Genomic DNA, 14,202 nt, shown 5'->3' with positions numbered 1-14,202 from the left:
TGTCACATGAACATGATTTTGACATGTTGCTGGCAGCTATTATTTTATGTCCTGCATATTATTATTGTTCCTTTATTTATTTCTTATTTATTTATTTATCTAGTATTTATTTATCTAGTATTTATTTAGTACTTAATATTTCATTTATTTATTTATTTATTTATTTATTGACTTTGCAAGGCCAGTGGGTGGCAGTTGCTGCTCAAACCACTGCATGTGTTAACTTATTTGGAAAGTCACTTCCTGAAAGAAGTGTTTGCATCTTCCATTATTTAATGATTTAATTATTTGTTTATTTGTTATTTATTTGTATTTATTTCTGTGGGATTGTGCAAGCACAGAGAGTCTTGGCTGCCTGAGCAGCTGGGTGTGGGGTACCCAGGCCATCCTCACCCTCCAGGACACTGGGCTAGAGAAGGAACTGCAGGAATTGCAGAGCTCTGGGGATGTTTCCTGCTGCCCTGTGCCAGCTCTCTGTGCCCACAGCTGCTGATGCCCAGCTGGAGAGCTCTCCATGAGGGATCCATGGAACTGGAGCCCACTGGGAGCACTGGTGTGAAGGCAGCTCTGAGCCTCCTCTCACCCCTCAGGAGCACTGGGAGCCAGGAGCTGCATTTCTCACCTCCCAACAGCCTCCCCTGCTCCCACTGCGGGGGCCTTTCCATGATCCAGCTGTGCCCAGGGCATCTCCAGCTGTGGAATTGCACAGGGCACAGAGTCAGGAGCCCTCAGGGCAGCTGGAACTGCACCCCAGGGTGTGAAATCCCCCAGAGTGTGGGTGGGGGTTAATGATGCCATGAAATCAGACTTTTAGAGCAGAGATTTCTGCAGCCCACACTGCCAGAGTGCCCCACCATGTGTTGGTGTGTTCACAGAACCTCAGGGAAACTCCTCCTGGCACAGCCAGGGCCCAGCTCTGGGAGGAAGCAGCAGTTGAAACCTTTGTATTTTTCATGGAATTGTTTGGGTTGGGAGGACCTTGAAGCTCATCTGTTCCAGCCCTACATGGGCAGGGACACCTCCCACTGTCCCAGGGTGCTCAGAGCTCCAGCCTGGCTCTGGGCACTGCCAGGGATGGATCTTTGTCAAAACACTGAGCCCTGACTTCCAGGAGGACAAAATACTCTGAAATATCTTTGAATATTCAGGCCTTAATATTCTCTGACAGAATCACTGACATTAAAGTCTTTCACTGCAACCATGCTTCCTTGTCCCAGTCTTAGCCATGGGAGGTAATTTAAGATATTTAAACACTGAAATGTGTGAAGTATCTGATATTTCAGAAAACTGCTGATAATTTTTTTACAAGACCTGTTGGTATTAAGTTTACATGTCTTATTTTGGCTATAAAGGCAATTTATGTGCTTGTTTACAAAGGAGCTAATAATAAATACACCTGGAAACAAGAAAATTTGGTTTCTTTGTGGTCTTTTTAAGAATGATTGTGTCACTGCTCACTTTTGTACCAGAGGATCAGACACTATTTCTGTCTCAATGTCTGCAGGGCAAATGAATTGTTACTAATTAATAATACCAAATTCCCAGCCTGTAAAAGTGCAGAGGATGGCCCAGCCAAGGGAGCAGGGTGTGCCAGCAGGATCTGCTGAGCCCTGCCTGCAGGAGGGGAGAGCTCTGGGCTTCTTTGTGCTCTCCAGCTCTGAACTGAACCCGCCTGCCCCAGACTGGAGGGCTCAGAGGCTCCTCCCTGGTGTCAGAGGTCACAGAACCTTCCTGACCCTCAGGGTTTAAACCTTGAAACCAATCCCTGGAACCTCTCCTGAGCTTGGGCCCAGCCCAGTCTCCGTTCTTGGAATATTCAGCTGAATGTTAGTCCTGACAAAGCCTAAATTGCCCTTTGCCTTTCAGGATGTGCCTGTCTGTGCCATGAGGCCAGAAAGTGAGAGAGGCTTTAGGGGGAAGGCACTGGCTGAGTTTATTCAGGAAAACAACAAAGCTCAGCCTGGAGCTGCCCCTTTCTCTGCAGGAGTCAGCTCTGGCAGGTGGCTGCTCCCTGAGGAATACACTTGGCTTTGATCCCCCGTTGTCCATCCCCTGGGCATTCCATGGACCCAAGTGCCTGTGAATGTCTCCTCTGGAATTGTCAGGCTCCCATCTCTGCCTAGATTGGATAAAAAGCAAAAAATACTCACTGTGGTGGCTCCACACTAAGGAGATGACATTCTAACGTGCTCCATCCATCCAAGAACATGACAATGGATGTGTCAGTCAGCCCCTGGGCTTCTCTTCTTTCTTTCCTCTCCTTTTGCATTGTAAATAATCTGGAAACTCTGGATAAATGTCAAGTGCACAGATACAAGCTGCACAATGTACAAAATTCCCCCCGCCCAAAAAAACCCTTTAGATTGCAAAATCCGAATTTCGGACATAAAATTTTAGATCTAATTTATTCCTGAGAGAGAGGAGTCATTGACTGTACAAAACCCAGATTTTTCTGCTTTTTTCCCTGCTCTTTTTCCCAGGCCCCACCGTTCCCTGGGAAGGGGCAGCTCCTCCAGCTTTCCACTCATCCCCATCACTCAGCCCTTGGCTTTGGGCTGGGTACCACACCTGCCGAAATCTGCTCTGAACAGAGCCTGACTAATTGCCCCCAGGCTTTTCTGTGGGTGCTGCTCGGCTCAAGGAACGCGGGCAGATGAAGCCTCGGTGTCCTTAATGAGGCACTAATTGGTCACGGTAGGAATTTGCTGTTCTCCAAGAGCTTCAGCCCCTGAGCTGGGCAAGCAGGCACTTGCTGAGAGCAAAGGGGGGAAAAAAGCTGATGTTTAATTAGGGGTTCTGGGGGAGAACACAGATTTCAGCTCCAAATGCTTCACATCCACCCCTCCTCCATGCTGATCTTCCTCCCACCCCTCTTCTTCGTAAGCTGTAGCTTCTCTTTTAGAAACGTTTTATTTTTAATAAAGGGAAAACCAAAGTACATCCCCCAACCCTGCTGTGAGCCATGGAAACACCTGGAGACCTTTCTTGAAATGTCACTTTGATTGACATTTCAAGAAAGTCCAAACACCTGGAAATTGCATCTTGAGGTGATTTCAGATCAGTCCTTTTCAAATTAAGGACTGATTTCAGATCAGTGCTTTTCAAAGCCCATTCTGTGGAAGAGTTAAGCCATTAATGCTTTATTTTTGTGAAGAATCAGCTCAGAACCATCAATGGGCTTGATGCCTTGTGAAGGCTGACCTAGAACAGAGACCAGACAGAGCTAAAGAATAGAGTAGGGATTTATTAAAAGGCCTCAACAGATCCACCTTGGGCAGCACCAGAGCCCAGCCAGGCCAAGATGACCCAAAATGGTCCCAAAATGCACAGCGGGGCACGGGGTCTCTCCCTGGGATCAGCTCTGCTCCATTTGCATGTTGGGGTTAATTGTCCAATTACAGCTTCAGGTTATCCAGTCCCATCCCTCTTGTTTTTCTCTCTCCAGCCCACGGGGTTTGTGCTCCTGGGCTGAGATTTGGGTCATTTGTCCTTGGTGCCCAGCTGGAGCAGGAATTGTTTTGTCTCCCTGCTCTGTGCAGAGCTCACCATGCCCTGATGTGGATCTCAGACCCACACACTAAAGCAGCACAGAATGGGAAAATAGAAAACCTCAAACCTGAGGCATCAGTCTGACACAGGAATCAAAGGGTCCCTGGGCTGCCTGCAGGATACCAGAACCACTCCTGGCACTGTGTCCCAAAGAGTTCAGGAGGGACAAGGAAAACAAAGATCAGCTCCAGCCTTTGCACAGCCTGTTGGGTTTATTTTTAGTTTCTGAGACAAAACACGAGACCTTCAGCAGGGCTCTGGCCTGGCCTGACACCCACAGTGCTGAAGGAAGGCTCTGATGTCCCACAGGGGTGGAAAACAGGGAACACTGATACCTTCAGAGGCTGCCTGGAGCAGAGGCTGGGCAGAGTTACAGCAATAAATAGGTTTTTATGGAAATCCCTTCACAGGGCACACCTTGGGCAGTGCCAGAGCCCGGCCCTGGCTCCACCCCAGATGGACTCCTGGCCATGAGTTCTCCCCCTTGGATAGGTTTGGCTCCATTTCCATGCTGGGGTTCAGTGTCCAGTCCCAGCTCCAGGGGATGCAGTCCCACCCTCCCAGGTTGCTCTCCTCCATTCCCTGCTGTTTGCACTCTTTGGGCTGAAGCTGCAGCGGTGTCCTTGGTTCTGGGGCTGGACAAGGATTGTTCTGTGGGACTGAGCTGGGAGGAGACCTTGCTGACACTTTCTAGGGAGTTCAGAGTTATTCACCAAGGCAGAGTCTGGAAAATAGGAAAGCTCAAACTGAAGGCATCATCTCCTTTCCCAGGCAAACACCCAAAGGCTGTGGCACAGCCTGAACAAAGGCAGCCCTTGGTTCTCAAACCCTGCATTGAGCAAGACTTCAAAATCTGATGCTTTAATTGCACCTGGGCGGACAACCCTGAGCCACCCACCCTGGCTGGGGCTGGGGATGAAAACACCCAGGATACCAGGGAGGGGAGGGCCCCCTGTGACTGCAGCAGCCCTGGCTGGACCCTCCCTCAGTGACAAAGTGGTTTTTTCACCTTTTCCACATGCTGTTCGTCATCTCTGTGGATGGCCTGCATGGGAGGCTCTCCATGGATGGGTGGGTGCAGGTTCCTCCTCTGGAATGCAGCCAGGGAACATCCTGCCCTGCACTTAACTAATGACCTGCTGTGGCAGCATTTTTGGCATCCCAGTGGTGCTCCAACCAGGCCTCCAAAGCTAAAAGCAATCTAAAATTTGGAATACATAATAAGTGGGAAAATTTTCTTACTCTCAGAGAAATGCACGCTAATATTTTACCACATGTAACACCACAGAATTGCTTTTTCTTCTTCAACAGATCAACTTGGAAGGATGAGAATTTGGGAAACAAACAAGATATGATGGCAAAGGTAGAAAATTACAGGAGTTCCACAATAAACTTACAGGTATTCGCGGGTTTGCTGATGAGGACAAAATTGCTCACAATTCTTCAATAGAAATGATTGATTTACCATATTTACCCTAAGTTCAGCAATTAGTCCTTACTCACCCAGCTTTGGGAGGCAGCTGTTCCTGTACACATCCCAACATTTCCTTTCCAAGGAACTTTTTTCCCACTGTGGTGCTTCACTGCCCACGTTTGCTCTGTCAAACTTTAATTCATGAGGACAAAGACACCACAAGGTCCCTGAAAATGCCAGCAACACTTGAGGTTCTCAAGTGGGAATGCCAGACCCAGTTCCACCGGGCTGGCCCACGAGGTCACCTGGCTGCCCACACCCTCTGTGGCCCCTTTAGGACAGACCCATTTTCACTATCTCCAGTGATCTCTGTGGCTCCTCTCATGGTTGTGAAATTTGTTTTGCTCCCATCTAATTGGAATTTCTCTCCCTGCAATTTGCTCTGCTCCCTCTTCCTTTCACTCTGCAGCTCCAGGAGGACTCTGGCTCCTGTTCCCTCTGTTTCCTCCCTCTCCAAATGGAGCCAACCCCTTCTCCCAAGTTCTCCTCTGTGTTTCACCCCCCAGCACTTGGTGCTCCCTCACGGGCTCTGCTCCAGCATTTCAGTGCCCTTCCCTGCCAGGGAGCCCAGAACTGTCCCAGGGCAGCAGCTCCAGCCTCACCAGGGACACCTTGGGAATTATGGACTGAAATTCAAGTGTTGGAAAATCTCCCTGCATGAACTGGGCAGGATTTGTATTCCCTGAGAGGGATGGGATGGGATTGGGATGGGATGGGATTGGGATGGGATTGGGATGGGATGGATGCTGGGGCTGCATCCCAGGGGACACTGGGAGCACTGGGCTGGGCCCTTTCCTCATGTCAGGATCTGCCAGGCTGCAGTTTTAGTGTCAGGACACCCCTGGGGGCTGTGTGTGCTCCAAACCCAGGAGGAACTTGTGGCACAGTTTGGGTTTTGCTCCTGTTGCCTATTTGCTCATAATTGTCCATCAGCCACAGACGTGTCCTGAATCCTCCCCACGAGTTGCTGCATGCTCCTTGCCAGGATTTTCTCCAGAAAAGCTCCCCAGGACACAAAATCACCGACAGCCCCAAGCAGTGGGATCCAGACCAAGCCCAGTGCAAACCCCACCCTGCCTTTTGTCCTCTCAGCCTCGCGGGAACACATGTCCAAATTAAGGAAAAAGAAAAAATGTAGAACAAAACCACTAAAGGGCATTCAGAAAATAAAATTCCAGCTCCAACTGGATCTTTGCCCATCCTGGAATTTGGATTTGATAGTATTTATGGCTTTTGTTAAGTGATGAGAAATTCAACATTTATTGATTACCTACATTCTCAGCTCAAACCACAGCTCAGAAACAGCTCCAAAACGCCCCCCCAAAAAAAGAATTAAGCCCTTCTGGGATGAATATTTTGGCAAACACCCAGCTGGGATTATTCTTCCCTGGGAACTGCGTTGAGCTGTGAGTCCCCATGGCAAGAGCAGAGCAGGCAGCCCTGAGTCAGCCCTGGCTGCTGGGGCTGGAACAGTGAATGGGACTGGGCTGGGCTCAGGCAGGACCATCCCTGCTCCATCAGCACCGGGACACGCAGCCCTGCCCCTGCCCAGGACAATCCTCTGGCCCTGCCCTGGGCACCTCCTTCCCCAATCACCTGCAGGGCATTTCATCACCAGCCCTGGCTATAAATGGAGCCACGGGGCCATGGCCACACTGTCACCTCCTGTCACACCGCAGGCAGCTGAGCTGGCTTGGGGACAGCCATGAAGGTCACCCTGGTGCTCCTGGCAGTGGCAGCTCTGTGCCTGGCATGTGAGTAACTCCCTGGGCTTTCCTTCTGGGAGGTCCTCAGGGGGTTCCTGCACTGGGTGGGTGGGAGGGAGGGAGGAGAAAATGGGATTTTCTGGTTAAAATCCTGTTATTTAGCACCGTAATAGTTTATAACCCAGCTGGGGCTGGGCTGGAGGGAAGCTGCTCCTTGCAGGGTGTAGCTCAGAGCTGTGTTCTGTGACACCTCAGAACCACCTGGTTTTATCTGTTTATTTTTAAATTTCCATCTGAGAAGGGAGCTGGGAGCTGGTGAGGTCCTGCCCCTGCCAAACTGATGGAGCAGGGGGACAGCTGATGATGCTCAGGCCACATAAAACAGCTGGGAATCATGGTTGTTTAATCTCATTTTTCCAGGCTGCAGAGAGATTTGAGGGAGAGGTTGCTCTAAAAAAGAGGGAACTGGGAGGAATTTCTTCAGCCTTTACTTGGCAATTTTATTTTTACTAAAAAATTTCAGTAAAATGCATTTTTAGAGAAAGATAAGTGCATTAAAAAAGTGCAGGACTCCACACCTCGCAGGTAGTATAGAAGTTTTAAAGCATTATGAGCATTAAAGATGCAAAATAACAAAAATGTTGAATGCAAAATTCTGAAACAAAAGAATCTTTTGAGTAGCTCTGAAGAGGTTGCTCTGACATTTGTCTCAGTCTCAAAATTCTTACGAAAACCAGCAGTTTAAATGAAATGTGATGGAAATAATTCATTCAGTGTTTCATTAACTGCAGGGAAATAAATAAATATTCCTTCCATTAGAATTCCAGGAAATCTCTTCCTTGAACTTTCTGGTTTATCTTGTCTGCTTGAAAACTTCATGAATCAGCACTTTCTGAGCCACACCTTTATTGCATTCACTCCATTTGCAGAGTGGCTCCTAAAAGGTTACCAGAGAAAAAACCAGATGTGAATGGTTGGGGGGCAGTGGAATAAATCGAATCCAATTCCAGAATAATGAAATCTCAGTCAGCCTCTGGTGGCAGGGATGGAAACCTGGCCTGGAGCTTTATTTCTGCTCATTTTCTTTATGCTGAACAGCTGTATTTGATGTGAGGGTGTAAACAGGTTTGAAAAGAAGTTTTTTGTGGAAGTTTAAGCTTTGAAGATCAAAAAAAGCCAAATTTATTCTGAAAGACAATTGTTAGAGCTCTGCACAAGAACACATTTGGAAAGTTTAATCTTTAAAGATAAAAAAAAAAATAATCCAGATTTAATCCAAAACCACAAGTGCTAGAGCTCTGCTCCAGGACACATTCCTGCTCCTTCTGCACAGAAATCTCTGCCTGTTACCCCTGTAAGGCCCAGGATGTGATTATGGGACAGCAGAGGGGCAAATACATTCCTGAGGAAAGTGAGAAATGTGTCAGCAGCGTGGAGCCAGGCCAAGGAGCTGATTGCTTTGTGGGAGGTGTAATCAGCATTGTTTGGAAGAGCTCCTTGAAGCCCCACCTGAGGACAGGGCTCTGCTCCAGAGGAACGAGGTACAAACAGGAGCCAGGCACCTTAAAATCCATTCTGAAACAAGGGAAACACTTCCTAACGTGGGACCGTGAGCCAAAGTGTGTTATCATTGTTATTTACAGTCAATATTGTGTTTTATTCTCATTATTGACAGGAAACACAGCTAAGGAAGGGACAAGTGGTTTGCTCACAGTCACATGCAGCTCTTGGTAAATTCAGGAATTAAACCCCAGTCATGCTCAACCAGCAGTTAATCCTGGACAGTAAATAGAAAATAACAGGATGAACAGTAAATGTAATATTGACTGCTGGGCTGTCAGTGGTTCTGTGGTGAGCAATGGCTCCATTCCCCCATTTCCCCAGCAAAGGCTTTCCAACAGCTGTCAGAAGTTTCTAAGGTAAATAATGCACCAACCCCTCTTGTTCAATAGGTTCTGACCCCTGGGCCTCACTAAACACTGCACAGCTCTCAGTATTGAATTTCAGGAGGTAAAAGATTCAGCTCTGCTGAGTGAAATCATCCTGGTTTGCACCTCAGTGTTCATTAACTGTGGGTTTTCATTTTCTCTTTTGTTTTCATTTTCTCTTTCAGTTTCCACTGCAGATGCTGCCACAGAGAATGAGGTGAGTGATTTCCTTTTTCCCAATATAAAAATAGAGAATAAGAGGTAAAAAATTATAATACAATAACATGAGGTCAGAAAATCAACATGTTAAACTTTAATTAAATGCTGCCAATTTATTGAGGTTTCAGTGAAAGTTCTTGAGTTTGGGATATGGGGTTTCCATAGAGCTTTCCTGACAGCTTTCAGATGTTTTGACCTGTTTGGCATTCTGGGCAAGAAATTGGGCAAGGAGAAGTTTTAGGCCAGAGAAATCTATATTTAAAATAATAATAATTACTTGGTGAAGACACTATAAGGCTTTTTGGATGACTTTTAGCTCCTAAATGAGGTACCTGGAGATTCTCATTCTGAGTCCTGTGGGGTCAATGTCTGGAAGAAGGGAGGGGGTGGAGCCCATCCCTGAAGGGTCCAAGGAAGGGCTGGGTGTGAATTGATCCCACCTGGATTTACTGAGTGGTGTGATCAGATAATGATAAATCCCAACACTCTGCTCCTCTGTGTTGTCCCAGGGACCCCGTTCCTGCCCAGTCCCTGTCACAGGCAGCCCCCCTCTCAGCTCTGAGCAGAAATGTTTCATTTTTGGGGCTTGGCCTCTGCCCATAGAGGTGGTGTCACCTCCCTGGCTGTGCTGCACCAGAGCACGCCCCAAAATTGGATATATTAATGATTTCTATGCATGGAGGAGGTGTCACAGTAAAGCAGATGGGGCTCAGTTTCTTCATGCAGAAAATGCCAGTTTTTACTCAGTTATCTCATATTTATAGGAGTTCAAAATTCGCTGTGTCAAACCCAATTGGATAACAATTCACTGCCAGTTCATTGGCCAGTAAATGGAATTTTGTGCACCCACCAAACCTCTTTATTCTTGGATTGTTTACACATCTTCCTCATTGATTCCCACTGCACCAATTTCTTGGTTTTGCAGGTGCAAACTTATTTTTCTCACAAGAATGAATTGTTGTGCTGACTTTTCATTCTTACGATTTTTCTCTCGGGAACAAGCAGAGGAGCTGCCCCCAGCCCCAGCAGCAGGCCTGAGCCATGATGTTGTAAATCCTTTCTTTGTGAGGTTTCCCCTGTTTGGCCCAGGGGTGTGAGACTCAGGGCTGCCCTCGTTGCAGGTGGACTGCAGTGAGTACAAGAAGCTGGAGAGAGGGAGGCCCATTTACTGTGAGAGGCTCTACCAACCCTTCTGTGGCTCTGATGGCAAAACCTACAACAACAAATGCTCCTTCTGCAAGGCTGTGCTGTGAGTACTGAGCTGCCCACACCCCTGGGAGCCAAAAGCTGGGATTTCCACCCCATAAAAGTGCTGGGTTTCTTTAGGGCTGGTACTTCTCTGCTCCTGTCCTTTATGCCATAATTGTTCCTCCCACTGATAATGTCCAACTCATCTAAAGAACAAATGATGGTGAGAACTTCCTATTCTGGTAGGAAGTGTAAAATAGGCAACTAAAAAAGACCCAGATATTCAGGTCTGAACTTCCTATTCTGGCAGAAATTGTGAAGCTGGACACTAAAAAACTACTTGGATATTTGTGGGAACAATGTCCTATTCTGGCAGGAATGGTGAATTTGGACACTAAAAAATTCCTTGGATATTTGTGGGAACAATGTCCTATTCTGGCAGGAATGGTGAATTTGGACACTAAAAAACTACTTGGATATTTGTGTGAGCAATGTCCTATTCTGGCAGGAAGCATAAAATAGTGAACCAAAAAATGACCCAAATACTTGTGTGTGCAACTTGCAGCAGGCACTGTAAAGCTGAACACTAAAAAATTATTCCTGTTTGTGTGAGGAGCTTTCTGCAGGTACTGTAAGATTCAGTCACTGAAAAATACCCTGATATTTGTGTGAGCAGCCTCCTATTCCAGCAGAAACTGTGAATTTGGACAGTGAAGAGTCCAATGAGCAACAGAGACCTGACAAAGCACCTGCACCCAACGCAGGTCACACCAAAATTCAGAAGTGGTGCTGGCAATGTCTTGGGTTTATGGATAAAGTGTGTAATTTTGCAAAGAAAGCTGTTTACAGACGAGAGCCCTGATGGCTGCTGTGAGTGTTTCTGGTGTCCCCTCTGTCAGCAGAGGGTTGAGAGGCTTTGGTGCAGCTTTAGGTGCAATGCCCGTGTGTTTTCCCTGCAGGAAGAGCGGAGGGACCCTGCGTGTGAAGCAGGCAGGAGCGTGCTGAGGACAGCTCCACTCTGCCCCTCCTGCCTTTCCTCCTCCTGCCATGCCAAGCCCAGCCTGGGGAGAAGTGCCAGCCCTGCTGTCCCTGCTCCAGAGCTGGGACTGACACTCCTGCCTCGCAGCACAGCTGCTCCTGTGCCTTCACAGCAGCCCTTCCTTGGATCTTTGTCTCCATGGCTGAAGTTCAGATCCTCTGACAATGCCCCAAGTCTCCCCAGCTCATTTATCAAATGTTTTCTTTCCTTTACCCAGAAACTTCAGCAGGTATTTTTTCCCAAAGGTTTTCAGCTTTCCCAGGCACTGCTCTGACTCTCCCAGTTTTGTAGCTGAATTTCAAGTGCTTGTTTTTCATCCCTCTCTGTACAATTCTGGTTCCTGTATGTTGTTCAGCTACTCAGTGTACTTGTTTATTAAAATAAAACTTCACTCTATTTCTTTTGTCCATGGTGAACTTTCTAGAGAATTTATTGCATCCATGACTAACCAGTATTTCTCAAATTACAGAAAACTGTGGTGGAGCAGGGGCTAGGTCCAGAGGTAAAAATCCAAAGCTGGGATATAGAAGTTGTATATTCTGGAATTTATCCCCCAATCTGGCTCTTTTTTTTTTTGCTTTAAATGAGACAAATCTGGTAAAATGTAAGACTGTAGCAGTCTGTTAAATCCTGTCATTTAAATGGGGACATTCATTAATCTTTTCATTTGACAAATTTCAGAACCTAAAGAAATTTGTCCTGCTCTTAAATCCTGATTACCTTTGCTGTTAAAGTAATTTATGTCTTTTACTCAATACTTGGACATGGGAATGTATTTTCCCAGAATTAACAGTGTGAATGACTGACCTTATTGGAGGAAAATTTTGGAGCAGCTGGACACAGAACAAATCCATTCCTATCCTTAATTCTGTTTATCTGGAAACCAGGTCCCAGCAATTAGGCAGCAGGAATGAAAATGAGGAAGGTAAAGTAAAAGTTCCTCATAGTTCAGAGGCTTCTATAAAGAAGTTCCTAGAACAGAGTGAAAAATATAAAGATAAGAAAACAAAGATCAGATTGAGAAAACAAAGGGAATCTCAGAGTTTCCTCACAATGCCAGAAAAAACTGATTTGTGGATATTTGCTGCCTTCCAGCCTCATGGATATTCCCAGCCACTGCTTTGGTTTGTTGGGATATTTAATGGGCTGTGCTTGTGCACCAAACCTGAGGCACCAAAACTCTCATGCAGCCCCAGGAGTGATTCAAGAAGCTGCAAGTCAGAGGTGTGAAGCACCCCCTGCATTTCCCTGGCACTGCAGTCTGCCCCTGATCATTCCTGACATGGAATCCCTGGGATCCCTGGGCATGGATCCTCCCAGGAGCAGCAGGAGAGCAGGACCTGCCTCCCTGGGAGCTTTTGCCCTCCTGGGAGCTTTTCCTCAGCTCAAAGCTGGCAGAGCCCAGAGGCACAGCAGCTCCTGCCACATACCAGAGCACAGAACATCAGCTGCAAATTGCTGCCAGTGACAGCTGGAGGAAATGCTGGAGAGGCTGGCCAGGCTGGCCAGTCGGGTCTGTGGGATGGAGCAGTGCCATGGAAATGGGGGCAAGGGAAAATGAGCAGAGCCTGAGTGAGCTGAGCTCGGGTTCTGTGGGACAGGAAATAAAATGCTGGTGTGGAATAGGAAACAGAACAGATCCTGCACTCAGGGAAATGAGAGTGCAAAACTCTGCCCTGGAAAGGTACTTAAATACCTGGTGTGTCTTTGTAGCTGCTGTATTTACAGCTGAGGGACAAGGAAGGGCTTTCCTGAGGTCCTACAAAACATTTATTTCTTTCTAGGACAAGAGGTGATGAAATCTGGAAACCAGACAGTGGGGTCCCTGCAAAAGCAAAGCCAGAATAAAGCTGGCTGGGGTGAGCACAGCACCATTCTCACCTGTGCTCCTGCACCTCAGATGTTCTCTTAGAAGCTTTAATTTTGGAATGTTGAGGTTCTGCTCCCTGCAGAATTAATTACTGTGTAATTAACATCTCCTTTGGTGATCAGGAGTGTCCAAGGATGGAGCTCTGGGACAGTGGGAGGGTCCCTGCCCATGGCAGGGGTGGGGTGAGATCTCTGAGGTCCCTCCCAGCCCAAACCATTCCATGATTTATGGTCAGCTGGGATAGAGAACATTCATCCCTCAGAAGGTGAAAGCTTAAAAACATCTACTAGGGATGCTGCTAAGCACTGAGAGTTTGTGGGGTGCAAAACTTTGGGGTTTTAAAGGAAGGCATTAATTCCCTCAGTCCTTTTGTTTTGATTCAGCAATGCCTGTGTCAGAGAACCAGGATTCTGAAACCTCCCTAAAATATAAACTGTGTATGACCAAACAGCTTCCACCAGCAGTAACTGAGAAACAAGAAATGCAATGTGATCTTTTGTTTGGCAGCTGATCAAGGCCAGAACAGAATTTTTATTGATGACTGCTCAGCATCTCTGATTTCTGATTGTTTTCCTTTGGGGTTTAGTTCAGATATCCTTGGGTGCCTCGAATTCTAAATTTTCCCACAGATGGCAGTGGAGGGAGAAAGAAATGCAGGAACCCAAAACCCTACAGAGATTCATACAGCTGATCTATGGGATAAAGCACAGGATTTCTGTTAGGAAAAAATGGGGTGGTTTTGGTTTCTGCTGTCTGTCTTGTAACCACTTCACCATTCACATTCTGTGACTGTTCCAATGACAGCTCAACCCAAAGCCCTGCCCAAATTCCTTAATTCCATTTAGGTCTGCTGTGTCCTTCAGGCAGCCTCCTCTTGCTGCCACCTGTGTCCCCTGCCTTGGGCTGAGGGAGGGCAGGACAAGCTCTGCTGGACCTGGCTCTGCTCCTCCCACAGGAGCCCTCACTTGGCTCATTTTTGGGGCTTTTTGGATGTTCTGCTGTTTTTGAGGCTGTGTTGCTGTCTCAGGTTGGACTCGGTGACCTCTGAGGCCTTTTCCAACCTCAGTGATGCTGTTGACACATCCAAAATCCACAGGGATTGGCAAGAATTTATTTTGTTATTCCTACTTTGCCACAGAGTGTTGTGGATTCCTCTGGGGTTGTCACTGAACCAACAGCTGAGTCTTTGCATGCTGTCATTCACAAAAAATAACTCACCAGCAGTCTGC

General features: G+C 47.1%; 1 protein-coding gene across 1 annotated transcript; it reads left to right on the top strand.

The window, feature by feature from the left end:
• The first annotated feature begins 6,609 nt into the window (after positions 1-6,609).
• Positions 6,610-11,499, top strand: LOC103817381 (serine peptidase inhibitor Kazal type 9). Its single transcript, XM_009091546.4, has 4 exons — positions 6,610-6,777; positions 8,843-8,874; positions 9,998-10,125; positions 11,024-11,499. Exons 1-4 carry the CDS (start codon positions 6,729-6,731, stop codon positions 11,067-11,069), a joined length of 255 nt encoding a protein of 84 aa, XP_009089794.1. The 5' UTR covers positions 6,610-6,728; the 3' UTR covers positions 11,070-11,499.
• The last annotated feature ends 2,703 nt before the right edge of the window (positions 11,500-14,202 follow it).

This window comes from Serinus canaria, chromosome 13, assembly GCF_022539315.1.
Source record: "Serinus canaria isolate serCan28SL12 chromosome 13, serCan2020, whole genome shotgun sequence".
NCBI classification, from domain to species: Eukaryota; Metazoa; Chordata; class Aves; order Passeriformes; family Fringillidae; genus Serinus; species Serinus canaria.
The sequence above is the reverse complement of the archived record's forward strand: the minus strand, read 5'-3'. Positions and strand labels throughout refer to the sequence as shown.